Source organism: Symphalangus syndactylus, chromosome 22, assembly GCF_028878055.3.
Source record: "Symphalangus syndactylus isolate Jambi chromosome 22, NHGRI_mSymSyn1-v2.1_pri, whole genome shotgun sequence".
In the NCBI taxonomy this organism is placed as follows: Eukaryota; Metazoa; Chordata; class Mammalia; order Primates; family Hylobatidae; genus Symphalangus; species Symphalangus syndactylus.
In genome coordinates, this window is record NC_072444.2 from 40,354,025 (window position 1) to 40,380,903 (window position 26,879).

A 26,879-nucleotide genomic window follows, 5' to 3' on the forward strand; every position below is an offset into this window, starting at 1 on the left:
GACAAGAGCGAAACACAGTCTCAAAAAAAAACAAAATAAAAACCCTAACATTCTAGTACACTTCCCTGAACTCTGTCTATAGAAATGATCCCGCACTTCTATACTTGAAACGCTGACTTGCATTCTCTAAAATCTGCACTCCTGAGCGGGCGCCCGCAGCCTCCGCACTGGCAAAGGCTCTGTGAACTGAGCTCCGCCCCGCTCCGACCCCGGGGTGGCGGCCACCCGGGGTGTGCTCCACTCCCGGGTGCGGCCTGAGGGGCCCGCGCCCTGGCGTCTGGGCACACACAAAGGTTTCTGCGACGCAGGACTATCTGAAAATATAAATTAAATACTTTTTTCACAGAGAGTTAATAAAAAAAAAACTACAGCTATACCCGGCCCTTTCGCTAACTGGGACCAGCCCGCTCCGCGCGCGCCCGCGCTCGCGCTCGTCCATCCGGGCGTCTCGAGGGCGCCGGCGGGAGCGAGCACGCTGCGCAGTCACGTGCCCGGCGCGCCCCCGTCGCGGCGCGCTCGGGCGGAAGTGAGGTCGGCGGCTCCGGTGGCTGCGCAGCGTCGGCGGGGAGCGCGGGCTGCGGAGAGGCGGGCCGGGCCAAGCGGAGCCGAGCGAGCGGGAGCGCGGCGTCCGGGAGGTGGCGGAGACGCGGGGCTCGGAGGGTCAGCCTCTTATCGTAGCAGGTCTCCTCGGCGCGCTCCCCTTGTTTCGCCCCACGGCCAAGCCCGCCGCGGGCCGGCGTGCGCTGGTCACTGAGGCCCAGGTCGCCGCCGCGGCGCGGTGAGTGGGGGCGGGCAGCGGGCGACTGCGCGTCCAGGCCGGAAGTGCGGCGCTTTGTGTGGCCGGCTCGGGGCGGCGCCAAGGTCGGCCCGCGGCTCGGGGTCGCTGGGCGTCTGGACTGTCCTGGGCTGCGCTTTGTGCCGCGGGCAAGGCCGGGCGGGGGCTGGGGGCGGAGCTCGGCCGGACACGTACGCGGGCAGGTGCGGACCGGGCGGCGCGGGCCTGCCGCCTAGGTGGCCGAGGTGGCTTCGCGGCGCGGGGCGTTCTCCTAAAGGTCGGGGTCACAGCCGTCAGGAATGCGAGCGTGAAACCCGGGGGCAGACCTTTGTGACAATAGTCATTTCCAATATGTAACTACTCACTTTGTCTACCCACGAAGTAAAGATTTTTTTTTTTTTTTTTTTTTGCTTGGTGGAATCTGAGCGTTCTCCTTCTAGCTTGAACGATTTAAATTACAGGCTTTTAAGATTTCCTTCAGAAGGGACGTTTCGTGGCCCAGCCTGGGTTAACTTTGAAAAAAGAGTGCAGTGCGCCTTTACGACGTCCACAAATAAGGGTATTTCTGTTTTATAGTGTATGTGAACATGAAGTGTGCATCTCATGGGCTGTTTGAGTTAATGTTTAATCATTAAAGTCAAACAAGAATATTTTGCAGTGTTTTCGCATGCGAGGAAGCTTTACAAATAAAAAGGTTTATATAGTTTCCACTCAAACTTTCAGGTCGTCCTTGTGTAATTTGAGATCACTTTTCTCAAATACTATGGATGAAAGATTCTAGATTAAATAAAACTTTTTGGTTTTGGCAAAAACGGACACATTTTTAAGCTCTTGTAGATAAAGAAGGAGTGGGTTATTTTTGCTTTGACAGCCAAGATTTGAGCAGTGTAAGGCTATTCTAATTTTGAAGCTAGTGTTGCAGAATTGTGAAGATCTTGCTTCTCTTTGTCTTTACAAAGCAGGCTTACTTTGGTGGAGTGTTGGCATATGTTACTCATGTAACATTTTGGAATGTTTCTGCATACCAGAAAGCTTTAAAATGAGTTAAAATTAGTTGTGATTTTGACTAAATGAAAGTTAAGGTCTCATAGAAGGCGGCCTGTAGACTTTAAGAGTTGGAGCCTGCTTTCTTTGGGTTCTCCTGGGTTGTTCCCTGTGCAGCAGTCACTGGAAATGCCCAAGCAGGTAGTTCTCTTCTTCCTGACTCCTGCACTTAGGAATAGTGGAAGAATTAGGCTGTGTGTATGAGTTAAGTGCCTGCAACCTATAAGGAGGAAGGAAGCAGCCCAGGTCTTCTTATCAGATCTTAATATGTTTGTTAGGAAATAAGAGCAGTGTAATGCCATAGAAGTAGAGGATTAGAATTGAAAAAAATCTACAGTGCGTTTTAAAATTTTTTTTAATAGGTTCCGTAGTTTAAAGGGAAATTATACCACAGTTGTCTTATTTAGACAGTTTCTTTTCCTGGATCAATTGAGCACATTTTTTTTTTTTTTTTTTTTTTTGAGACGGAGTCTCCCTCTGTTGCCCAGACTGGAGTGTAGTGGCGCCATCTCGGCTCACTGCAAGCTCCGCCTCCCGGATTCATGCCAGTCTTTTGCCTCAGCCTCCCAAGTAGCTGGGACTGCAGGCGCCCGCCACCACGCCCGGCTAATTTTTTTTGTATTTTTTTTTTTTAGTAGAGACGGGGTTTCACCGTGTTAGCCAGGATGGTCTCAGTCTCCTGACCTCGTGATCTGCCCGCCTCGGCCTCCCAAAGTGCTGGGATTACAGGCGTGAGCCACCGCGCCCGGCCGAGCACAATTTTAAAAGAACAGTACACCAGCATAATAGAGTAATAGTTTTTTCATGCCTTGTGTCCAGTCTGTTAAGTCTGTCTGATTGTACTGTGCAGAAATACATGAATTCCTCCCAGTAAAATGCAAACCCAAACCTTGGTAATGAAGGTAAAGTTTGGGGGAGAGAACTTCTTTTCTTTTTTTCTTTTTTTTTGTGAGACGGAGTGTTGCTCTGTCGCCCAGGCTGGAGTGCAATGGCGCGATCTCGGCTCACTGCAACCTCCGCCTCCTGGGCTCAAGGGATTCTCCTGTCTCAGCCTCCCGAGTAGCTGGGATTACAGGCAGGCACCACTGCGCCCAGCTAATTTTTGTATTTTTAGTAGAGATGAGGTTTTACCATGTTGCCCGGTCTGGTCTTGAACTCCTGACCTCAGGTGGTCCACCCACGTCGGCATCCCAAAGTGCCGGAGCCACCACCGCACCCGGCCTATATGCTTTATTTATTTATTTATTTTATTTTATTTATTTATTTGAGACAGTTTTGCTCTGTTGCCCAGGCTGGAGTGCAGTGGAGTGATCTCAGCTCACTGCAGCCTCCTCCTCCCGGGTTCAAGTGATTCTCCTGCCTCAGCCTCCCGAGTAGCTGAGATTACAGGCGCGTGCTACCCTGCCCAGGTAATGTTTGTGTTTTTAGTAGAGATGGGGTCTCATCTCACTGTGTTGGCCAGGCTGGTCTCGAACTCTTGACCTCAAGTGATCCACCCATGTTGGTCTCCCAAAGTGCTGGGATTACAGGTGTGAGCCACCGTGTCCAGCGTCTTTTTTAAAAATATATTTTTGTCCAGGTGTGGTGGCTCACACCTGTAATCCCTGCACTTTGGGAGGCCGAGGCCGGCATATCACGAGGTCAGGTGATCAAGACCATCCTGGCTAACATGGTGAAACCCCATCTCTACTAAAAATACAAAAATACTAGCCGGGCATGGTGGCAGGCAACTGTAGTCCCAGCCACTGGGGAGGCTGAGGCAGGAGAATGGTGTGAACCTGGGAGGTGGAGCTTGCAGCGAGCCTAGATTGTGCCACTGCCCTCCAGTCGCCCAGCCTGGATGACAAAGCGAGACTCCATCTCAAACAAAAAATATGTATATATTATTTATATGTATGTGTATATATATATATATGTATGTATGTTAATTTTGTAGAGATGGGAGTCTCACTGTATCATTCAGGCTGATCTCAAACTTCTGGGCTCAAGCAGTCCTCCTGCCTCAGCCTCCCAAAGCACTGGTGTTACAGGCACTTGCCACCACGTCTACAAGCTCTTGTTGATGTTGCCAGACATTACGGAGAATTTCCAATGTTGATTTTTCTGAGTATTGTATCTTGTATATTGGTGTTTCTGAGAGTGAATCTAAATCTCTTGAAATTAGGTTTGTTGATATGAAATTTTAAAGGCCTCGTATTATAGTATTTCATACTTAGTGCTCTGTGTGGAACTTTGTTTAGAGATGGTATATTTCCAAACTAGGAAAAAATAGTATAGTGATAGGTCTTTCTTTTTTTGTTTTGAGACAGTCTCGCTCTGTCACCCAGGCTGGAGTGCAGTGGCGCGGTCTGGGCTCATTTCAAGCTCTGCCTCCCGGTTTCACTCCATTCTCCGGCCTCAGCCTCCCGAGTAGCTGGGTACAGGCGCCCGCCACCGTGCCCGGCTAATTTTTTTTTTTGCATTTTTAGTAGAGACGGGGTTTCACTATGGTCTCCATCTCCTGACCCTGTGATCTGCCCTTGTCGGCCTCTGAAAGTGCTGGGATTACAGGCGTGAGCCACCGCACCTGGCCTCTTTTTTTTGAGATGGAGCATCAGTGTTGCCCAGGCTGGAGTGCAGTGGCATGATCTTGGCTCACTGAAACCTCTGCCTCCTGGGTTCAAGTGATTCTCCTGCCTCAGCCTCCCAAGTAGCTGGGACTACAGGTGCGCACCACCACCACTGGCTAATTTTTGTATTTTTAGTAGAGACGGGGTTCCACCATGTTGGTCAGGCTGGTCTGAATTCCTGACCTCGTGATGTGCTGACCTTGGCCTCCCAAAGTGCTGGGATTACAGGCGTGAGCCACCATGCCCAGCCAGGTCTTTCTTTTTTTTTTTTTTTTTGAGATGGAGTCTCACTCTGTTGCCCAGACTGGAGTGCAGTGGCACCATCTCAGCTCACTGCAAGCTCCACCTTCCGGGTTCACGCCATTCTTCTGCCTCAGCCTCCCCAAGTAGCTGTGACTACAGGTGCCTGCCACCACGCCTGGCTAATTTTTTTTTGTATTTTTTTTTTAGTAGAGACGGGTTTCACCGTGTTAGCCAGGATGATCTCGATCTCCTGACCTCGTGATCCACCCGCCCCGGCCTCCCAAAGTGCTGGGATTACAGGCGTGAGCCACTGCACCCGGCCAGGTCTTTCATTTTAAAGATAGACTTTTCTTCTGATTATGATTTTATTTTCGAGTTAGGAATTTTTGCTGTCATCTTTTTAAAGGTAGTCTGACATTTGTCTATTCTAATGCAGGTGTCAAACCACCCATAAGAATTCTGACAGTTGAGTCATTTCAAATGGGAAACTAAAAAAGTGGTAAGCTCGGCCTGGTGCGGTGGCTCACCAAGACTGGCGGATCACCTGAGGTTGGAAGTTCGAGACCAACCTGACTAACATGGAGAAACCCTGTCTCTACTAAAAATACAAAATTAGCTGGATGTGGTGGCACATGCCTGTAATCCCAGCTATTCAGGAGGCTGAGGCAGGAGAATCGCTTGAACCCGGGAGTCAGAGGTTGCGGTGAGCTGAGATCGCGCCATTGCACTTCAGCCTGGGCAACAAAAGTGAAAACTCCGTCTCAAAAAAAAAAAAAAAAAAGTGGTACGCTCTAGATCCAGCCTTGGGTTTGGGTTTCTTAGTCCACAGCAAATCAGACTGGAAAGTTGGTGGTTGCAGGGAGATTTTAGTGGCACTAACATTTCAGGTAGATTGGTGATGGTGTGTTTTTTCTTTAGTTTTGCATTATGCAAAATCGAAAATGTGGCAATACAGTGCACAACCTTATATGCAACATCTTGATGTAAAGATTATTAGCATTTTGTTGTATTTGCTCTTTGTGTAGAAATATTTTAAATTATAGATGTATCATTTTCAACTTTATATACTTTATTGTGTCTTTACAAATTCATGTAATTATACATAATCACAGTACTGTTATCAGGATTAAACATAATTGTTTCATACCAGCTGATACCCAGTATTCAGTCGTGTCCCAGATATCTTCAAACTCTGTTTACAGTTGTTTCAGTCTAAATCGAGTCCAAACAAAATTCAGCTATTGCTTTTGTGTCTATATCTATTTTAATCTAGAACTATCTGGCCTTCCTGGTCTCCCACCCCTTTTTTCCCCCCACCATTGCCTTATTGAAGAAACTGGGTCATTTGTCCTCTGGAATGTCCCACTTTTGGGGTTTGTCTGATTGTTTCATGGTGTCATTCAGCATATTCCCTCCTCCTACTGCCTTTCTTGTAAACTGGAAGTTAGATGTAAAGGTTCCATTTGATTTTTTTTCCCCCCAGACAGTCTTGCTCTGTCGCCCCAGCTGGAGTGCAGTGGTGCGATTTCAGCTCATTGCCGCCTCTACCTCCCAGGTTCAAGCAATTCTCATGCCTCAGCCTCCCGAGTAGCTGGGATTACAGGTGTGTGCCACCACGCCCAGCTAATTTTTGTATTTTTAGCAGAGATGGGGTTTCACCATGTTGCCCAGGCTGGTCTTGAACGCCTGGCCTCAAGCGATCCGCCCTCATCGGCCTCTCAAAGTGCTGGGATTACAGGGATGAGCCACTGCAACCAGCCAAGTAGAGTTTTATTATTATTGGTCTAGGCTATAAGTCAGGTCGTTACTGAAGGAGAGCCTCCTAACATCCTTCAGTACTTCATTTGAGTTTGCAGTTTTTGGCTGTTAGGAATAATGCTGTTATAAATGTTCATGTCCAACTGTAGGTGTAGCATGTGTTTTCACTTCTCTTGGGTATGTACCTAGGAGTGGAATTGTGGGGTCATGTGGTAACTCTGTTTACCTATGCTGCTCAGGAGCTTCTTTGCCTACCAGAGGACATCTCCACTCAGCCCATATTTAAGGGTCTCCACCTGGTGGTTGTACCTAAACTGTGTCTCCACAATCAAATATTACTGATTCCCTACATAGAGCCTAAGCTCCAAACAAACTCAATTGCTTAATGTTCCTAAAATGCATCTTGCTTTTTCTCATTTCTGTGGTTGATTTGATCCTATCCATTGTTTATTGGAAATGCTGCCCTTTAGTTGTTATTATTACTATTTTTTGAGACGGAGTCTTGCTCTGTTGCCCAGGCTGGAGCGCAGTGGCACGATCTCAGCTCACTGTAACCTCTGCCTCCCAGATTCAAGTGATTCTCCTGCCTCCGCCTCCTGCGTAGCTGGGATTACAGGCACCTGCCAACATGCCCGGCTAATTTTTGTTGTATTTTTAGTAGAGATGGGGTTTCAGCATGTTGGCTAGGCTGGTCTCCAACTCCTGACCTCAAGTGATCCTCCAACCTCGGCCTCCCAAAGTACTGGGATTACAGGCATGAGCCACTGTGCCTGGCCTAATGCTGCCCTTTAATCAAGTTTTTCCTATTTCTTTCCTCTCCCACAGAATTTTTGCTGTCCCCTCTCAGCCCTCAGAGCACTTTATTCTCTTGTGACTTAACACTTGTTGCCTTGTATCAAAAAGTATTCATATTTTTAATCTTATTATGTATATGTCTGCACTGTCCAATACAATGGCTGTCACCTACATAGGACTGTTAAAGTTAAACTAAAAATTCAGTTACCATATTTGGACAGTACGGACAGGTTTTCATCTTTGTTTTTGAGATAGGGTCTTGCTGCATTGTCTAGGCTGGACTGCAGTGATACCATCATAGCTCACTGCAGCCTGGAACTCCCGGACTCAACTGATCTCAAGTAGCTGGGACCACAGGTGTGCACCACCACATCCAGCTGATCTTTTTACTTTTTGTAGAGACAGGGTCTTGCCATATTGCCAGGGCTTGTTTCCATCTTTGTGAACAGTTCTGTTGGACAGCGCTTTTCTAGATTGTAAAACTCAGAAGAGATTGTGACTTGCCCTTTTGTTTTCTCTGTGGCCTTTGTGTAGTGCTTTGCTTATCTGCAATTCAATTAAGAAATAAAAATTAGCTCCTGGCACAGAAGAAAGAAATAACATTTGGGAAATATTTGCTTCTTGAGAGATGATAGTTGAACCAGAGAAGTAGGTGAAGTATTTGCAGACCTCCACAATTTCTTGGTTGCAGATCCGCCAAGCATGGGTTAAAAGTACAGGGGATAGGGATTGGCAGTTGCTAGTATGTTTATTCCTAAACTATAGGGTAAGACACACAATTGATTTTCCTGCTTACCTGCTATGCCTTTGTATACTTGTTTTCTCCGTACTTTGAACTGTAGGCCTGCACTGTCCAGTATAGTAACCACTAGCCACATGTGACTACTTATGTTGAAGTTAAAGCTGAAAGATCAATCTCACACTAGCCTTATTTAGCCTTATTTTTCAGGTGCTTAGCACTCTTGGCAGGCAGCTGCTGTAGGGGACAGCACAGATAGAGAAAGATGTGGTCATTGTACAAAGTTTTGTTGGTCAGTGCTGGTCAAGGCCTATCACGTAGCTGTAGTTGTGGATGCCATGACAAATTTGGCATTTGGATTTGGTTTAGAAGTTTAAAAAAATTAGACAGTTCAGGTAATGAATATTTTAGTTACTAAAGTTGCCAGTTTATTCCTAATTTAATCCAGAACTTCCTATTACAGAGGCTAATTATGTGACCTAATATTTTCTTCTTACTACAGGATTGCTTGGTGGTGAATATTCTAAAAGTCAAATGAGCTGAAAATTTGAAGTGGTTTCTTTTTGTATTTTGTCTTTGTAATGGATTTTGACACCTAGAGTATTCTGAAAGGCATTTGTTTTTTAGAAAGTCGGTAGGTAGTTGCACCTATTTTGTACCAGATGTTGTTATTGATGCTGGAGATACTGCCTTTAAACAGAACCAAGTGCATATTCCCTGCTTGTTTTGGCTATATTCTAAATGGGGATGTGGGGAAGGCAGACATAAAATGCACATTTTGTGTTTTGTTACTTACTACATGTTTTTCAGAGATGGAAGCTTGTTATATTGCCCAGGCTGGTCTTGAACTCCTGGCCTCAAGCGATCCTCCCACAGTGCTGGGAATACAGGCATGAGCCATTGTACTCAGCCTAAAAATAGACTTTTTTTTAGGTCTAGCAGTTTTAGGTTCACAGCAAAATTGAGCAGAAGGTACAGAGAGTTCCCATATACCCCCCCTACCCCCACACATGCTGTTTTAAATCTTAAAGATCACCTTAATCTTTATAACCACATACATCAGTGAATGATTTACCAGATGAGGAATAGTGAAAGCTCACACTTTAATACACTGCATTTTAGGAGGCCAAGGCGGGAGGATCACTTGAACTCAGGAGTTCAAGACCAGCCTGAGTGACGTAGTGAGACTCTGTCTCTACTAAAAATGAGCCAGATGTGGCGATGCACACCTGTAGTCCTGGCTACCCTGGAGGCTGAGGTGGGAAGATCACTTAAGCTTGGGTGATCAAGTCTGCAGTGAGCTATGACTGACAGAGGGAGACCACGTCTAAAAAATAAATAAATGAATAAAAGAAAATAATACCCTGGATAAGATTCAGAGGAGCTTACTAGAGAGCTGAATGGGAATCATGGGAATCAGTTCCTAACAGTACTTCTGTTGGGGAGGGGTAGAGTCCTGGTTATGGCTGTGCAAGTTCTTTTTCTTTTTTTTTTTTTTTTTTTGAGACGGAGTCTCGCTCTGTCGCCCACGCTGGAGTGCAGTGGCGCAATCTCGGCTCACTGCAAGCTCCGCCTCCTGGGTTCACGCCATTCTCCTGCCTCAGCCTCTCCGAGTAGTTGGGACTACAGGCGCCTGCCACCACGCCCGGCTAAGTTTTTGTATTTTTAGTAGAGACGGGGTTTCACCGTGGTCTTGATCTCCTGACCTCGTGATCCGCCCGCCTCGGCCTCCCAAAGTGCTGGGATTACAAGCGTGAGCCACCCTGCAAGTTCCTGAACTTGTCAGGAAGAAGAAAGATTGATGGATGATAAAACATTGAATGGATTCATAGAGGTGCTGGACTGTAACCAATTAGTCTTTCTTAGAAAAAACAATTTAACAAGTTTTTGAAGAAATACAGGAAACTAGAGTGGCATGGTGGCACACACCTGTAGTCCCATCTACTTGGGAAGCTGAGGTGGGTGGATCTCTTGAGCCCAGGAGTCTGAAACCAGCCTGGGCAACATGATGGAACCTCATCTCTATTAAAAAAAAAAAAAAATACAAAACTTAGCCAGGTGTGGTTGGCACCACACCTGTAGACCCAGCTCCTAGGGAGGCTAAGGTGGGATAATCACTTGAACCCAGGAGGTCGAGGTTGCAATGAGCTGAGATTGTGCCATTGCACTCCAGCCTGGGCAACAGAGCAAGACCCTGTCTTGGGGTGGCGTGGGGGACGGGGGAAGAAATACAGTCCCAGCACTTTAGGAGGCTGAGGTGGGCAGATCACGAGGTCAAGAGATGAGACCATCCTGGCCAACATGGTGAAACCCCGTCTCTACTAAAAATACAAAAATTAGCTGGGTGTGGTGGCGCATGCCTGTAGTCCCTACTATGCGGGAGGCTGAGGCAGGAGAATCACTTAAACCTGGGAGGCAAAGTTGCAGTGAGCTGAGATCATGCCACTGCACTCCAGCCTAGCGACAGAGTGAGACTCCGTCTGGGGAAGAAAAAAAAAAAAAGTAAATACAGGAAACTGCAAAAGGAACACTAAATTCACTCCCATCTAGAGTCAATTACTGTTCATATTTTTATATATTTCCTTTCAGACTTTTTTTCTGTTTGTGCCAGGGATGCACATCTTTATACACATAGGTGTTTATTTGGGATCATACTGTGTAATGCAGGATGCAGTATAATACTCTACTTTGTTTTCACTTAACATTGTATTATTCTGTTTTTAAACATTTCTTGAAAAGCAGCTGTGTGATGTTTCATGTTCTGGATATGTCTTGGTTAACTTAACTATCCTCTGTTAGAAGAACATTTTGGTTACTTGCAGAGTTTTCTCTCTCTTTTTTTTTTTTTGCGACAAAGTCTCGCTCTGTTGCCCAGGTTGGAGTGCAATGGCATGAGCTCGGCTCACTGCCAATCTCCACCTCCTGGATTCAAGTGATTCTTGTGCCTCAGCCTCCCAAGTAGCTGGGATTACAGGTGTGCGTCACCACACTTGGCTAATTTTTGTTTTTGTTTTGTTTTTTTGAGACGGAGTCTCTTCTGTCGCCAGGCTGGAGTGTAGTGGCGGAATCTTGACTCGCTGCAACTTCCGACTACCTGGTTCAAGCGATTCTCCTGCCTTAGCCTTCTGAGTAGCTGGGATTACAGGCACGCGCCACCACACCCAGCTAATTTTTGTATTTTTAGTAGAGACGGGGTTTGACCATGTTGGCCAGGATGGTCTTGATCTCCTGACAAAGTGCTAAGATTACAGGCATGAGCCACCAATCCTGGCCAATTTTTTTTTTTTTTTGAGGCAGAGTCTCGCTGTCGCCCAGGCTGGAGTGCAGTGGCGCGATCTTGGCTCACTGCAGGCTCCGCCTCCCGGGGTTCACTCCATTCTCCTACCTCAGCCTCCCGGGTAGCTGGGACTACAGGCACCCACCATCTCACCCGGCTAATTTTTTGTATTTTTAGTAGAGACGGGGTTTCACTGTGTTAGCCAGGATGGTCTCGATCTCTGAACTCGTGATCTGCCCGCCTTGGCCTCCCAAAGTGCTGGGATTACAGGCGTGAGCCACTGTGCCCGGCCTCATGGCCAATTTTTGTATTTTTAGTAGAAATGGGGTTTCACCATGTTGGCCAGGCTGGTCTCAAACTCCTGACCTCAGGTGATCTGCCCACCTCGGCCTCCCAGAGTGCTGGGATTATAGGAGTGCGCCACCGTACCTGGCCTTTCTCCTTGTTTTTAGTGGACATATAGCTAACAATTTTTTTTCTTTTTTTTTTTTTTTTGAGACAGAGTCTTGCTCTGTCGCCCAGGCTGGAGTGCAGTGGAGCCATCTGGGCTCACTGCAAGCTCCGCCTCCCGGGCTCACACCATTCTCCTGCCTCAGCCTCCCGAATAGCTGGGACTACAAGCGCCCGCCAAGATGCTCGGGTAATTTTTTGTATTTTTTAGTAGAGATGAGGTTTCACCGTGTTAGCCAGGATGGTCTCAATCTTCTGACCTCTTGATCCTCCTGCCTCGGCCTCCCAAAGTGCTGGTATTACAGGCGTGAGCCACCGCACCCGGCCATAGCTAACAATTTTTACTCCTTAGCTTCTGATGGACTGAGGAGAACTGTGAAGAAAAGTTTATCATGCCCTGGTTTGGCACCCATTAGGACATCGAGTGTCCCTTTTCTGTTCTCTGTTGGTTGGGGGCAACATGAAATGCGTTGTTGTATAGCAGCATAGAGAAAGGACTCTAGCTACCTGCTTTTTGGGGACTGGTGCTAGACAAAAATCTGAGAGCAAAAGTGCTTGGCTAAATTCTCTTTTTTTTCTTTTAGTTTTTGAAATCATGAATCCTGTTTATAGTCCTGGATCTTCTGGGGTTCCCTATGCAAATGCCAAAGGAATTGGTTATCCAGGTAAGCAAGTAAAATTTTGTTTTCATTTTTGAACTTTGAATACTTGGTATATTTTCATGTCACTAAGAATGCTTTCTATTGACAAACGCAGCTCAAAGTGGCTTAGACAAGAAAGAAAATACCTGGAAGTCAAAAATCAAATGATAGGACTGGATTTGGTCAAAACTTGATCTAGTGGCTCCAGCAGTTGGGACCAGGATCTAGTTTCTCTACCTCCTGGTCTCAGCTTCGCTTCCTCAGTATTCACTTAATGTTGGTCACAGGTTCCACTCCTTCTCATTGTGGTCTCTGAAGTTCAAGCCCCTCCCAGTAGGCTCTTAGCCTCTTTACCTCCACCCTACAGGAAAGCCTGATGGGGCTGCTTGTTCTCTATTCAAACCAGTCCTGGGCTTTTTCTGATTAAACTCAGCAGCATCCATCCCTGGGCCACAAAGGGGGAGTCTGCTGATTGACTTAGGCCTGATCCACATCCCTTTAGTGGAGTCAGCTAGTCAAATATGGACTGTAAGTGAGGGTTGCAGCGAAATGGATATTGAGGGGATAGGAGCTGGTTGGTCAAAAATAGCAAATGGTTGTTCCCTTGGGTGACTTTGCACAAGAAGTAGTTACTTATAATGATACAGTTTCATTTTGGGTTTTGATAATATGGTAGAAGAGAGAACCCCAAAACTTTGTTGCTAAGACTCTCAGAAAGTGAAATAAAACATTTTACAAATGTATAACTGAACTTGCAGGAGGTAAGAGAGATATCTGGGGTCAAATGTGAAAGCCATGTTCAACCCAGCTAACTTGGCCTTTGAACTAATGTCCTGCCTGTCCTGGGGACATGTGCTATTTGTGGGTTTTAACAACCCACATGGGGATAGAGATTGAGTATTAGGACCCTTGCAACAGGGAATGAGAGTGAGACTTCTTATCAATCATTCTCGTCCCTCTGGAGGGTGATACTCCCCGGCAAAGAGAGAGACTAAACAGTCTAGTCGTCCGGTGGCCCCATAAGGAAGTTTGTATGCTTGGGCTCTGAGAAGGGGGAGATCTTCACTAAGACTTTGTAAGCATTCAGAGATGTGTGGGGCTCTAGCTTGTATTATACTCCCCAGGGGTTCAGAAGTTGAGAAATTAACATAAAAATAGTCTCCAGGCTTCATTACTCCTGGGGCTCCTGACAGCAGCAAATGCAGAACTGCTGTGGGGGCATATGTTCATAACCCAGGTTGCGTGGGCTTCCTTCAGGCAAAGTTCTGCCTGCTAGCATGGGATGCCTCCCATCAAGTAAGAGGCACCAGCCATGACAGACTGCAGGAGAAGAACCATCAGGTAGATGGTATGTCACATAGCCAAGTTTAGAAGAATTGCAGATATAAAAGAAATCAGAAACATAAGAGGGGAACAAGGTGCTGAGAAAAAAGAACTAGCTGGAACGTTAAGAAATGAAACAAAATGGCATATGAACAGATTTCAGGTTAATATCAAGACAAAACACTGGTTAACAGAGAACCAGAATGCAACATAAGGAAAGGGAGGAAAACAGAACAGTAAAGAAACATCTGGAGCTCTTCTGCAGAAGGACTGAGTAGAGAAACTATAAGAAAAGGAGTGACAGGCTGGGCGCAGTGGCTCATGCCTGTAATCCCAGCACTTTGGGAGGCCGAGGCAGGCAGATCATGAGGTCAGGAGATCGAGACCATCCTGGCTAACACTGAAACCCCGTCTCTCCTAAAAATACAAAAAAAAATTAGCCGGGCATGGTGGCGGTCGCCTGTAGTCCCAGCTACTCAGGAGGCTGAGGCAGGAGAATGGCGTGAACCCGGGAGGTGGAGCTTGCAGTGAGCTGAGATGGTGCCACTGCACTCCAGCCTGGGCGACAGAGCAAGACTCTGTCTCAAAAAAAAAAAAAAAAAAAAAAAAAAAAATTCTTTTGCTATTCTTTTAGTGCTTATTATAAAGATTATACCTCTTTTATTTTTATTTTTTTGAGACAGTCTTGCCGTGTTGCCCAGGCTGGAATGCAGTGGCACGATCTCAGCTCACTACAACCTCCATCTCCCGGGTTCAAGCAATTCTCCAGCCTCAGCCTCCCGAGTAACTGGGATTACAGGTGCATGCCACCATGCCCAGCTAATTTTTTGTATTTTTAGTAGAGACAGGGTTCACTGTGTTAGCCAGGCTGGTCTCGAATTGCCGACCTCAAGTGATCCGCCCTCCTGAGCCTCCCAAAGTGCTGTGATTATAAGCGTGAGCCCCTCTTTTTCTATTATTGCCTTACCTTAAGATATTACTTGTGTCACAGTACTCCAGCCTGGTGACAGAGCGAGACTCTGTCTCAAAAAAAAGAAAAGACATTACTGTTTTAATTTCGTGCAGTCAACAGCCATTTATATTTATTCACACATTTACTGTTTTTGGTGCTCTTCACTGCTTTCTCTATTTACATGTTTCTCTCTGGAGTCATTTACCTTTATCTGAACAACTCTCTTAACATTTTTTTTTTTTCTGAGACGGAGTTTCACTCTTGTTGCCCAGGCTGGAGTGCAATGGCATGATCTTGGCTCACTGCAACTTCTGCCTCCCGCATTCAGGTGATTCTCCTGCCTCAGACTCCTGAGTTGCTGGGATTACAGGCATCCGCCACCATGCCCAGCTAATGTTTGTATTTTCAGTAGAGATGGGTTTTTGCCATGTTAGCCAGGCTGATCAAGAACTCCTGACCTCAGGTGATCCTCCCACCTTGGCCTCCCAAAGTGTTGGGATTACAAGTGTGAGCCACTGCGCCCAGCCACTTTTTTTTTTTTTTAAACCACAAGTCCGTTAGTGAATTTTGTTTTGTGAAGTCTTTATTTTGCTTTCCTTTTGAGGCATTCTTTTGCCGAGTGTATTTGTTTTTTTTTGTGGCTGCTATAACAAGTAACCACAAACTTGGTGGGTTAAAGCTATAGAGATGTGTTCTCAGAGGTTCGAAATCAAGGTGTTGGCAGGTCTGTACTCCTAGTGCAGGCCCCAGGGGAAAATCCATTCCTTGCCTCTTCTAGTTTCTGGTGGCTGTCTGCAATCTTTAGCATATGGCTTTGTGGCTGCATCACTCCCATTTTTGCCTCCATGGTCACATCCTCTCCTGTGTGTTTTTTGTGTGTTTGTTTTGAGACAAAGTCTCACTCTGTCACCCAGGCTGGGGTGCAGTGGCGTGATCTTGGCTCTCTGCAACATCTGCCTCCCAAGTTCAAGTGATTCTCCTGCCTCAGCCTCCTGAGTAGCTGGGATTACAGGTGCGTGGTGCGTGCCACCACGCCTGACTAATTTTTGTATTTTTAGTAGAGATGGGGTTTCACCATGTTGGCCAGGCTGGTCTCGAACTTCTGACCTCAGGTGATTGGCCTCCCAAAGTGCTGGGATTACAGGCCTGAGCCACCGTGCCCGGCCCTGTGTGTTTTTTATAAGGACACTTTTCATTGGATTTAGAGCCAACCTGGGCAGTCCAGGATTCCAGAATGACCTCATCTCAAGATCCTTCACTTAATCACATCTGTGAAGATTATTTTCCCGAATAAGGTCACATTATTTCCTCTCAGCACTTTAAAGATAAAATTTGTCATCTGGTTTCTGTCAAAATTTTTTTTTTTTTTCTTTGAGAAAGAGTCTTGCTCTGTCATTCAGGCTGCAGTGCAGTGGTGTAGTCACGGCTCACTGCAGCCTCAAACTGCTTGGACTCAAGGGATCCTCCTGCCTCAGTCTCCCAAGTAGCTGGGACTACAGGTGTGCACTACCATGCCTGAATAATTTTTTAATTTTAATTTTTGTAGAGATCGTGTCTCACTATGTTGCCCAGGCTGATCTCAGACTCCTGTGCTCATCCCACCTCAGCCTCCCAAAGTACTGGGATTACAGGCGTGAGCCACTGTACCCGACCCAGAATAATTTTTGCCTCTTTGAAATTATGTTTCTTCTCTACATTTCCCCCAATCCCTGTGCACCTTGCTACTTTAAAAAATCTTTGCTTTTACCATGATGTAACTAGATGCGATTTTATTTGTATTTACCTTGCATAGTGTTCAGAGAACTTCTTGACTCTGAGTTGATTTCTTCCAGCAGTAGCAGTAGCTCTTCAAATATTGTTTTTGTCCCTTTCTCTCCTCTCCTGGAACTCCATCTGTAAGTGTATTAGACCATTTCAGTCTGTCCTTCCTGTCTCTTGCACCCTGTTTTGTAGTTTCTGTTTTTTTCTCCATGAGCTTTAATACAGATAGTTTATACTGATCTGCTTCCATTTGTCCTGCTAATTCTGCTCTAATTTGCTATAATTCATGTATTGAATCAAGTCTTTATATGTATTTTCTCCATCTTCTGTTTTTTCCAGCATACTACTGAGTTACTTTAAAAACTGCTGACTGCAGTCTCTGGATCTCCTGTGCGTCAGTTTTTATTGTCCATTTGTTCTGTTCTTTTGTTTTTCCGTCACGTGGTCCTGTCTTGGCATGCCTGGTGTTTTTCATTAACTATCTCACAAAGTGTATTAGAAATTATGGGTGGTTTCGCTGATGATGTCTTCTTTTGCTGGGAAGGTAGCATGCTGAATGGTCTTCTTAATCCACTTGGAGCTGGGCTTAGATGCATTTCAGTTTTGGCAAGGCTCGATCTCCCTTTGTTTTGCCCTTATTCTGGAGCTCAGGGTTTCCATAAGCCTGGCATGCTATGCACAGTCCATCCCTCTTGTGGATCTGTACCCTGATCTTTGTCTCTTACACCAGGGGAATAAGGAAAACTCTGCGTTTCAGAGATTTTTGGTTTTTGCTGTCTGCTGGGGTAGCTTTAGAATTTGACATATGTCTTAAAGCAGACTTTAACTGGTTTTGAAGCTCATCTAAGGTCCAATTTTATCACTACATCCCTTCAAGATCACCAAAACCCATGTCCTCCAGCCACGGCCTTCTGTCCAGGGAGAACCTAGACTTGGCCTCTTTTCATGCTGAGAATTGACAAGCACCCCCCAGGTCAACAAGGCTGTAGATCATAATTTCTCCTTTGTTCCACAAATGGTAGTGGACACTGGGATGGAGTTAGGAACGTAAACATTTTGCGGGGGCTATCACATAGGAAAATCCAGCAGGAAGGAAGTAGAATTAGGGAGAGCCTCAGACTGTGAGGCACATCTGCCGAACTCATGGCCAGCCCACGGGGTGCTCTGGGGCAAGGGTTAGCAGTTGGAGGCCCACATGAGGCACCGGTGGCCTGGTCCTGCTCCTGAGACTGTTGGTCCACATACTTCTGGCTGAACAGCAGGTTCTTTCTGGAAAAGAGATGCAGGCGGCGTTGCTCACTTCGCTTTGTTGCTTAATGTTTGCTAGGAATCACTCCGTAACAGTTCACAGAGGTTTGCCTTGTTCTTTTTTTTTTTTTTAAATGTAATGGTGTTACATACACTCCATCTTGTGGGCTTCCATAGTTGATTGAGCCAGTTTCCTTGTGATGGGCATTGGAGTTGTTTGAAGTATGTGCTATTTTAGTAATGATGGTGTGAACAGCCCTATGTTTGTGTGACTCTGTGGGAATTCTCAGGGTGGGTTCCTAGAGCTGGGGTTGCTGGGTCAGAGAGCAGATGCACATGTGATTGTTAGGATACTGCTGAGTTCTCATCAGCAGTGTGAGACGATTTCCCCACAGCCTGGCTAACAGAATGTGTTTTCCAGTTTCTGGATTTCTGCTAGTCTGAAGTTAGCGTAGTTGTAGTTTGCAATTCTGTCTGTCTGTGTCTATTGATTTGAGTGGTGGGGGTGGGGGGGATGTTTGTTTTTCTAGTCTTAAAAGTTACTTACGTGTATTAAGTGTACTAGCCCTTTGTCTAAATAATTTACAGATACTTTATCTGAATTTGTTCTTTTGCTTAACTATGGTCTTTTTGCTGTTCTGAAGCTTTTACTTTTGTAAGGTGATCTGTCTTGTGGAAATGATTCAGGTTTGGGATCGCTCCGGTCCCTTGATGTAGGGAGTCTGACCTTTCTAGCCTACCATGCCAGAAGAGGGCTAGAGTAGATGCTGAAGGAGACAGTCTCTGTCTGCTGGGGGATGGGGTGCCCAGAAAGATCAGGAATAGAAAGAAACAGTGATTCTTAACTCGGTTGCTTGGAACCCTGCAGATTCGCTGTCTGGAGAGAGTGAGAAAAAAGAGGCTGGTGCACCCGAGACCAGCTAAAGCAGTGTTGGGGGTCCTTCCAAAGCTGCCCCTGTGGGTTTTGTGCAGTCCAGGTAGAAACCAATGGAGATAGGGGAGCCACGCTGCAGCTTGGGTCAGGGTGGTGACAGAGCAAGTGGGATGTGGCTGAAGGGATGAGGCTGTGGGAGCACGGAAGTAGCAGAGGCCGTCTAGGAGATTCGGAGTCTTTGACCCCCATACCAGAGACCAGGTATGTAGCGACATCTTGTCACTGGTGGCTAGTGATGCCATCTTAAATACTATCGTGTGTGTTTGCTGTTTCATTATAGGATGTGTTAACTTCTTGTTAGAAAGTGGGGGGGCCGGGTGCGGTGGCTAGTGCCTGTAATCCCAGCACTTTGGGAGGCCAAGGTGGGCGGATCACGAGGTATGTAGATCAAGACCATCCTGGCTAACATGGTGAAACATTGTCTCTACTAAAAATACAAAAAATTAGCCGGGCGCGGGCCCCTGTAGTCCTAGCCACTCAGGAGGCTGAGGCAGGAGAATGGCGTGAACCCAGGAGGCGGGGCTTGCAGTAAGCCGAGATTGTGCCACTGCATTCCAGCCTGGGCGACAGAGCGAGACTCCATCTCAAAAAAAAAAAAAAAGAAAGAAAGTGGGGATGGGAAGGACTAAGCAATGATGACAGTGGTTTTTCAGGGACCCTTAAACACAGTCTTCAGCAAACAAATCCAGAGCAGCCCTCTTCCCCTGAGAATATGTTGGTAGAGTTTTAGGGAGAGATGAGGAATTCGGATTTTGTGGAAATTATTGCAGAGGCCTACAGGATATGATCTAGGTCAGTGGTAGTTGAAACTTTTTTTTTTTTTTTTTAAAGAAGGAAACCATTGGAAAAAAAAAATCTTGCTGGTTCCCTGGTCTCTGAGGGCAGTTCCAGACCTTTCTTGGTCTTCCTGTGCTCACAATTGGGCTTCTGAGGAGTCTCTCAGCATCCCCAGAACTGCTGTCCTGGTCTTTCCAGTGGCCATTGTGGGTCTGTTTGAAGTTGAATCTGCCCTTGACGTCCACGATACTCTGTTCTCTGACTAATTAGAGAGGGCAAATGGGAGGGTGAGAGTCCAGGAGGGAAACCCAGAATGGCTTCTGCTGAGGTAGACGGGGATCAGTTTCAAGTGAGGAAAGCAACTTTGAAGCAAGGATAAAGATGAGAACTGGGCACTTGGAGGGATTCTGGGGCTAGGGGTTGGTGATGCTGATGCCTCCTGCTCCCACAGAAACGCAGGATGGCTTAGGGATGCAGGGGAGTAGAGCAAGGGATCCAGGCTGAGGGGGCTGAAGGGAGGCACGTGAGGAGCTGTGTTCAGAACTTTCTGTCCCATCTACAAAGATTTTCCTTTTGGCATTCCGCTCAGATCCCCTGCCCTGTTTTTACCTCAGCCTTAGAGCTTCCTTGCTTTGGTTACTGTTAGCACCATGATTTGTTCCTAAGGGATCATAACACCTTAAAAATCCAGGTCAGCTTCTCTGTTTCTGTTCTTCAGTTGTAAAATGGAGATAACAATTTCAACTTCATAGGGTTGTTATTATAGGGATTAAATGAGTAATAATGCATGTAATATGCTTAGAATAGTGCATGGAACATAGTAAACACTCAATATGAAACTATTGTTACTGTCATTAATCTGTCTGTCCATTAAACCACATTTGATGCCTGTAAAAAAAAAAAAAAAAAAAAAAAAAAAAAAATCCCAGTCCAAGTGCCATAAGAGACACCTTTCTCCAGGCCTCCTCAACACGGTTTCTTTTGAAGACTGCTCTTCTCTTTCAACTTTATTTACAGGTGAAGGAAGTGCGCAATAGAGAAATTACAGCTTCTCACAACTAGTGGGAACAGTAGTCAAGGCTAGGAAACCTGGGTCATCTTGTTGGCTGTGTGCCCCGAATAGAAAGAACGCTTTCTGGCTGGGTGCAGTGGCTCACACCTGTAATCCCAGCACTTTGGGAGGCCGAGGAGGGCGGATTATGAGGTCAGGAGATCGAGACCATTCTGGCCAGCATGGTGAAACCCCGTCTCTACTAAAAATACAAAAATTAGCTGGGCGTGTTGGCGTGTGCCCGAAATCCCAGCTACTCAGGAGGCTGAGGCAGGAGAATCGCTTGAACCAGGGAGGTAGAGGTTGCAGTGAGCCGGGATCACGCCATTGCACTCCAGCCTGGCAACAGAGCGAGACTCTGTCTCAAAAAAAAAAAAAAAAAAAATGCTTTCTAATACCTCAGCTGTCACAAGTGATGCCTCCTGTACTGTGAGCCAGAGGGGTCAGCCTGAAGGGAAGGGAGGCCTTATCGAAAAGGGCAGATGCCTGAGGCCCCCTCTGCTGGTTGCACCTTGGGGCCAGGATTCTGACTGTAGCACTCAATGTCTTATTTGATGTTTCTGTTTTGTTCATACTATGAATTACTAGGTCACGGTTTAGTCTTAATAAGATTCCTTATTTGTATTAATAAAGGTCAGCTTGTTTGCACATGGACTGTAGTTGGATTTTTCCCATTTCTGTGTTTATGCAGTCCCAGTTAGAGCTCCTTCTGTAAGAAGACTGAAGCTTAAGTAAGACACAGCCTGGATTTATGACTGGTGTCTTAATTTGTTTTCTGCTGCTTTAGCAGAATATCAGGCTGGATAAAGAACAGAAATTTATTAGGCTCTTGATTCTGGAGGTTGGGGAAGTCCAAGAGCATGGCGATGGCATCTCGTGAGTGCTTTTGGGCTCTATCCTCTTGTGATGGATGGTGGAAGGGCAGCGAGTGTGTCAGAGAGAAAGGGAGCCTGTCCTTTTTGTCAGGAACTCACTGTCTTAATAAAGGCGTCACCTATTAAAGGTCCCACCTCTCAGTGCTGTTAAAATGACAGATTTCACCATGAGCTTTGGAGGGGACATATGAAAACATATTAGCTGGTCTTGCTGGAGAAGTTGGGGATCAGAACATCAAAATATGGCAAGGCGTGGTAACCCACGCCGGTAATACCCGCACTTTGGGAGGCCAAGGCAGGTGGATCACCTGAGGTCAGGAGTTCGAGACCAGCCTGGCCAGCATGGCAAAACCCCATCTCTACTAAAAATACAAAAATTAGCTGGGCGTGGTGGTGCGCGTCTGTAGTCCCAGCTACTAGGGAGACTGAGGCAGGAGAAATGCTTGAACCTAGGAGGCGGAGGTTGCAGTGAGCTGAGATCTCACCACTGCGCTCCAGCGTAGGCAACAGAGCAAGACTCTGTCTTAGAAAAAAAGAAGAACATCGGAATATGAAAAAACCTGAAATGAATTTAGAAGTTTTAAACAGTTTCTTACAACAAAAAATAATAGATTTGAAGTCAAAATATGTAATGTAGGAAATGTCTGAATTCAGTGAAAATGAGTGACCTTTAAATAGGCTTACCTGTTCACTGGTGGCAGCAAAAATAGGCCCCTTGAGTCTAAGCTAGACTTGAATTCTGATTCTTCCAGACTGTGCAGTGAAGTCAGATGAGGGTAACAGGACCTAGCACGTGATACCCTTAGCACTCTTACTACTCTCGCTAAGTAATTATGTGATTAGAGTTTGGAATGAAACGCCCAGAAATGTTATAATTGAGGCTGGGCGTGGTGGCTTACGCCTGTAATCCCAGCACTTTGGGAGGCTGAGGTGGGTGGATCATAAGGTCAAGAGTTCGAGACCAGCCTGGTCAACATGGTGAAACCTCGTCTCTACTAAAAATACAAAAATTAGCTGGACGTGGTGGTAGATGCCTGTAATCCCAGCTACTCGGAAGGCTGAGGCAGGAGAATCGCTTGAAACGGAGGTTGCAGTGAACCAAGATCACGCCACTGCCCTCTAGTCTGGGCAACAAGAGTGAAACTCTGTCCCCCCCCAAAAAATAAATAAAAATAAAATATAAAATATATAATTGTGATTATCAAAATTCTGAGGGAAAGCCAGGTGTGGTGGCCCACACCTATAATCCCAGCACTTTGGGAAGCCGAGGCGGGTGGATCAACTGAAGTCAGGAGTTCGAGACTGGCCTGGCTAACGTGATGAAACCCCGTCTCTACTAAAAACAGAAAAATTAGCCAGGTGTGGTGGCACGTGCCTGTAATCCCAGCTCGTTGGAAGGCTGAGGCAGGAGAATTGCTTGAACCTGGGAGGCAGAGGTTGCAGTGAGCCAAGATCGTGCCATTGCACTCCAGCCTGGGCGATGAAAGTGAAACTATCTCAAAAGACTACAACAGTAAAAAAAACAAAATTCTGCGGGAAGAAGACAACTAGACACACACTGTTGGCCACACATAGTGCTCTTGGGGCTGCTTAAGTCTGTGGAGTTCTGGGGAGGAAGGTAAGAGCCGATGGCTTTGCAGGAGCTCTAGTGATTGTGCGTCACTACTTCAGTTGATGACATGAGATCGTTCTGTATTTTTCTTCAGCTGGTTTTCCCATGGGCTATGCAGCAGCAGCTCCTGCCTATTCTCCTAACATGTATCCTGGAGCGAATCCTACCTTCCAAACAGGTATGTGTTGGGTGATAAAATGCTTGGTATGTACAGCTGGGAGAGAAAGATGAAGGGGTGGATTTTGAGAGGGGTGGGTATAGAATTAGGACTTGGTTGAGTCGATTTCTCAAGTTCATTAAATTAGCCTGTTGATAAGTGCAACAAAATCTTAATTCTTACTGCGTTGAAGCTTTATATACTGTGTTTCTCATGTCCTCCCACAAGGCAAATCTGTAATCACTAGGTTGTTAACTCTACCAGAGCATCTGTTCATGAAATAGTATCACCTACTAGAAACTGAAGAATTTCTTGCCATGCTAACAGGTGGAATTTCCATGTTAATGTTTTTAGAGATAATTTTTGATTAGACTACTTTAGCACTCTGATTATATTTTTTAAAAAAGTATTATTTTCCATGTAAGGTATAGATGAATATTTTTAGATTTTGTAAATCAATGTTAATATTGAAAGTGGAATTGGTTTGTGTCTGAATCTTGAGGAGATTGGTTATTTAGTGGAATTTTCTCCTAGGAGCCTGCACTCTCTGGTGTTGGTTCCTTTTGGACTTTTTTTTTTTTTTTTTTTTTTGAGACGGAGTCTCGCTCTGTCGCCCAGGCTGGAGTGCAGTGGTGCAATCTCGGCTCACTGCAAGCTCCGCCTCCCGGGTTCACGCCATTCTCCTGCCTCAGCCTCTCCGAGTAGCTGGGACTACAGGCGCCCGCCACCACGCCCGGCTAATTTTTTGTATTTTTAGTAGAGACGGGGTTTCACCGTGGTCTCGATCTCCAGACCTCGTGATCCGCCCACCTTGGCCTCCCAAAGTGCTGGGATTACAAGCGTGAGCCACCGCGCCCGGCCCCTTTTGGACTTTTTTCACCCACGCGGGGCTTTGCCTTTCTGCTGCAGCAGTGGTGGTGCACACTCTGATCTGAGGCTGTGGTTTGGCCTTAATCCTGGGACTGCTGGGGCAGCTTTATCATACTTCAACACTAGCCTCACGCAGTTAACTTTGACAGAGGAGGAGACAACAGCAGTGTCCTTTCCCCAAATTCTCCCAGTTTTGTTAATCATAAAATGCTGCCTTTATATTCTGTCCTTACATCCATCTCTTCCTTTACATTTCCACTTCCACTATGACCACCCTTGCTCAGACCGTAGTTCACACCCCGAGAAAAACCTTGACTTGGTCTTCCTGCTCCCACGCTTTCTGTCCCTGGGTTACTGTTCTTCGTATTTAAACCAGAGCGATGCTCCCAGATGAATTTTTCTCAGTGGTTTCCCGTGATTAAGATACGTTATGCCAAGAGTCTCGACTTTCAGTCCCTAGCTGTTTGCCACATTGGCCCATTTTTTCCCTTTAGAGTGGTTTTCCTTTCGTGTTTTGCCTTGAAAGAACCATCCATCTCTTAGTGTATGTTAGCAGTTCATTCCTTTTTATTGTTAGGTAGTATTTTGTTGTGTGGAAATAAATACTTCAGTTTGCTTATCCATTTACCATGTGATGAACATTTGGGTTATTTGCAGTTTGGGGCTATTACAAATGAAAATGCTGTTAATATTTATATGCAGGTTATTGTGTGAACATATGCTTTGATTTCTCTGAGTAAATAAATACAGAGGATTTGAGTGGCTAGTTATTATGGCAGGTGTGTATTTAACTTTGTGAGAAACTGCCAAACAGTCTTCCAAAGTGGTGGTACCATTTTACATTCCTACCAGCAGTGTTTGTGAGTTGCAGTTCCTCCACATCCTTAACAACACTTGGTGTGGTCAGTCTTTTTAATTCTAGCCATTCTAGTGAATGTGTAGCAGTATCTTTTCATGTGCGTATTTGCCTTCTGTATGTCTTTGGTGAAGAATTTGTATACAGCTTTTACTGTATGTCAGTTATTGTTTTCTTATTGTTGAGTTTTGAGAGTTCTTATCAGATACATGCATGTTTTCTCCCAGTCTGTGGCTTTTTCATTCCTTTAACAGCGTCTTTTAAAGAGCAGAGGTTTTAAAAGTTTGGGCTGGGCACGGTGGCTCACGTCTGTAATCCCAGCAATTTGGGAGGCTGAGGTGGGTGGATCATGAGGTCAGGAGTTCGAGACCAGCCTGGCCAACATGGTGAAACCCCTTCTCTACTACAAATACAAAAATTAGCTGGGCTTGGAGGCGCGCTCCTGTAATCCCAGCTACTTGGGAGGTTGAGGCAGGAGAATCGCTTGAACCCAGGAGGCAGAGGTTGCAGTGAGCCGAGATTATGCCATAGCACTCCAGCCTGGGCGACAGGGTGAGACTCTGTCTCAACCAAAAAAAAAAAAAAAAAAGTTTGATGAGGGTTAGTCGTTTTATGGATCATGCTTTTGGTACCATACTTAATAAACCTGTGTAACTTGGCTGGGCGCAGTGGCTCATGTCTGTCGTGCCAGCACTTCGGGAGGCTGGGGCGGGCGGATCATGAGGTCAGGAGATGGAGACCATCCTGGCTAACACGGTGAAACCCCCTCTCTACTAAAAATACAAAAAATTAGCTGGTCATGGTGGCGGGCTCCTGTAGTCCCAGCTACTCCGGAGGCTGAGGCAGGAGAATGAGGAGAACCTGGGAGGCGGAGCTTGCAGTGAGCCGAGATTGCGCCTCTGCACTCCAGCCTGGGTGACAGAGCGAGACTCCGTCTCAAAAAAAAAAAAAAAAAAAAAAAAAAAAAAAAAGAAGAAGAAATCTGTGTAACCTAACTTCACAAAGATTTTCTTCTTTTTTCTTTTTTTTGAGACAGAGTCTCGCTCTGTCACCCAGGCTGGAGTGCAGTGGCGCGATCTTGGCTCACTGCAAGCTCCGCCTCCCGAGTTCACGCCATTCTCCTGCCTCAGCCTCTCTGAGTAGCTGAGACTACAGGCGCCCGCCACCACGCCCGGCTAATTTTTTTTATATTTTTAGTAGAGACGGGGTTTCACCGTGGTCTGGATCTCCTGACCTCGTGATCCGCCCGCCTCGGCCTTCCAAAGTGCTGGGATTACAAGCGTGAGCCACCGCGCCTGGCTCTTCTTTTTTCTTGTAGAAGTTTTACACTTGCAGGTTTTACAGTTATGTCTGTGACCCATTTGCAGTTAATTTTTGTGTATGATGGTAGGAATGGATTGAAGTTTATATCTTTGGCATACGTATGAATGTGGCATGTGATGATCATGCTGTAGACCACCATAACATAAGTTACTCTTCTAGGATTTTCATAGGTAGCCCACTTTTACTCATTTCTTCATGGAGCACAAATTAGTATGAAAATGTACTTAAAACTTTCAACTTTTTTATTTTACAAGAAGAACCTTGAGTTTATTTCAGGCTGACAGAGCTGTTCTTGCCAAAAATGTGCAGCACTGCCTAGCAGAGGCAGGGTGGACGCTGAGTGCTGCTGACAACTTCCCCCCTTGAGCGTCTCTGGGGGCCACCCTGTGGAACATGGGCCACCCATCTCATTATTATTTTGAGACAGGGTCTTGCTCTGTCGCCCAGGCTGCAGTGCAGTGGTGCAATCACGCCTCACTGCAGCCTTGACTTTTCAGGCTCAAGCAATGCTCCCACCTCAGCCTCCCGAGTAGCTGGGATTACAGGTGCACACCACCACACCCGGCTAATTTTTGTATTTTTTGTAGAGATGGATCTCACTATGTTGCCTAGGCTGGTCGCAAACTCCTAGGCTTAAGTGATCCTCCTGCCTCAGCCTCCCAAAGTGCTGGGATTATAGCCATGAGCTACCATGCCCAGCTTGTCACCCATCTTCTCAAACATCTCTGCTTTCTCATAGGGAGGTAAGGCCTGTGTTGTCCCTTTTGCAAGACCGCTCTCAAATTGTTCCTGTAATCCAGAAGCTGGGA

The 26,879-nt window shown here is 46.1% G+C and overlaps 1 protein-coding gene across 5 annotated transcripts in view; it reads left to right on the forward strand.

The window, feature by feature from the left end:
- Positions 1-496: 496 nt before the first annotated feature.
- The window catches only part of FAM168B (family with sequence similarity 168 member B), a 48,568-nt gene continuing 22,185 nt past the window's right edge, over positions 497-26,879 (forward strand). The window contains exons 1-3 of one of the 5 annotated variants that reach the window (XM_055262723.2): positions 497-778; positions 12,275-12,355; positions 22,959-23,042. In XM_055262723.2, coding sequence (XP_055118698.1) covers positions 12,286-12,355; positions 22,959-23,042 — 154 coding nt within the window. In that variant the 5' untranslated portion in view covers positions 497-778; positions 12,275-12,285. Of the gene's footprint in view, positions 779-827; positions 979-12,274; positions 12,356-22,958; positions 23,043-26,879 lie in introns of those variants that run through there. The other 4 variants (XM_063632122.1, XM_063632123.1, XM_063632124.1 and 1 more) reach the window with 4 other exon arrangements.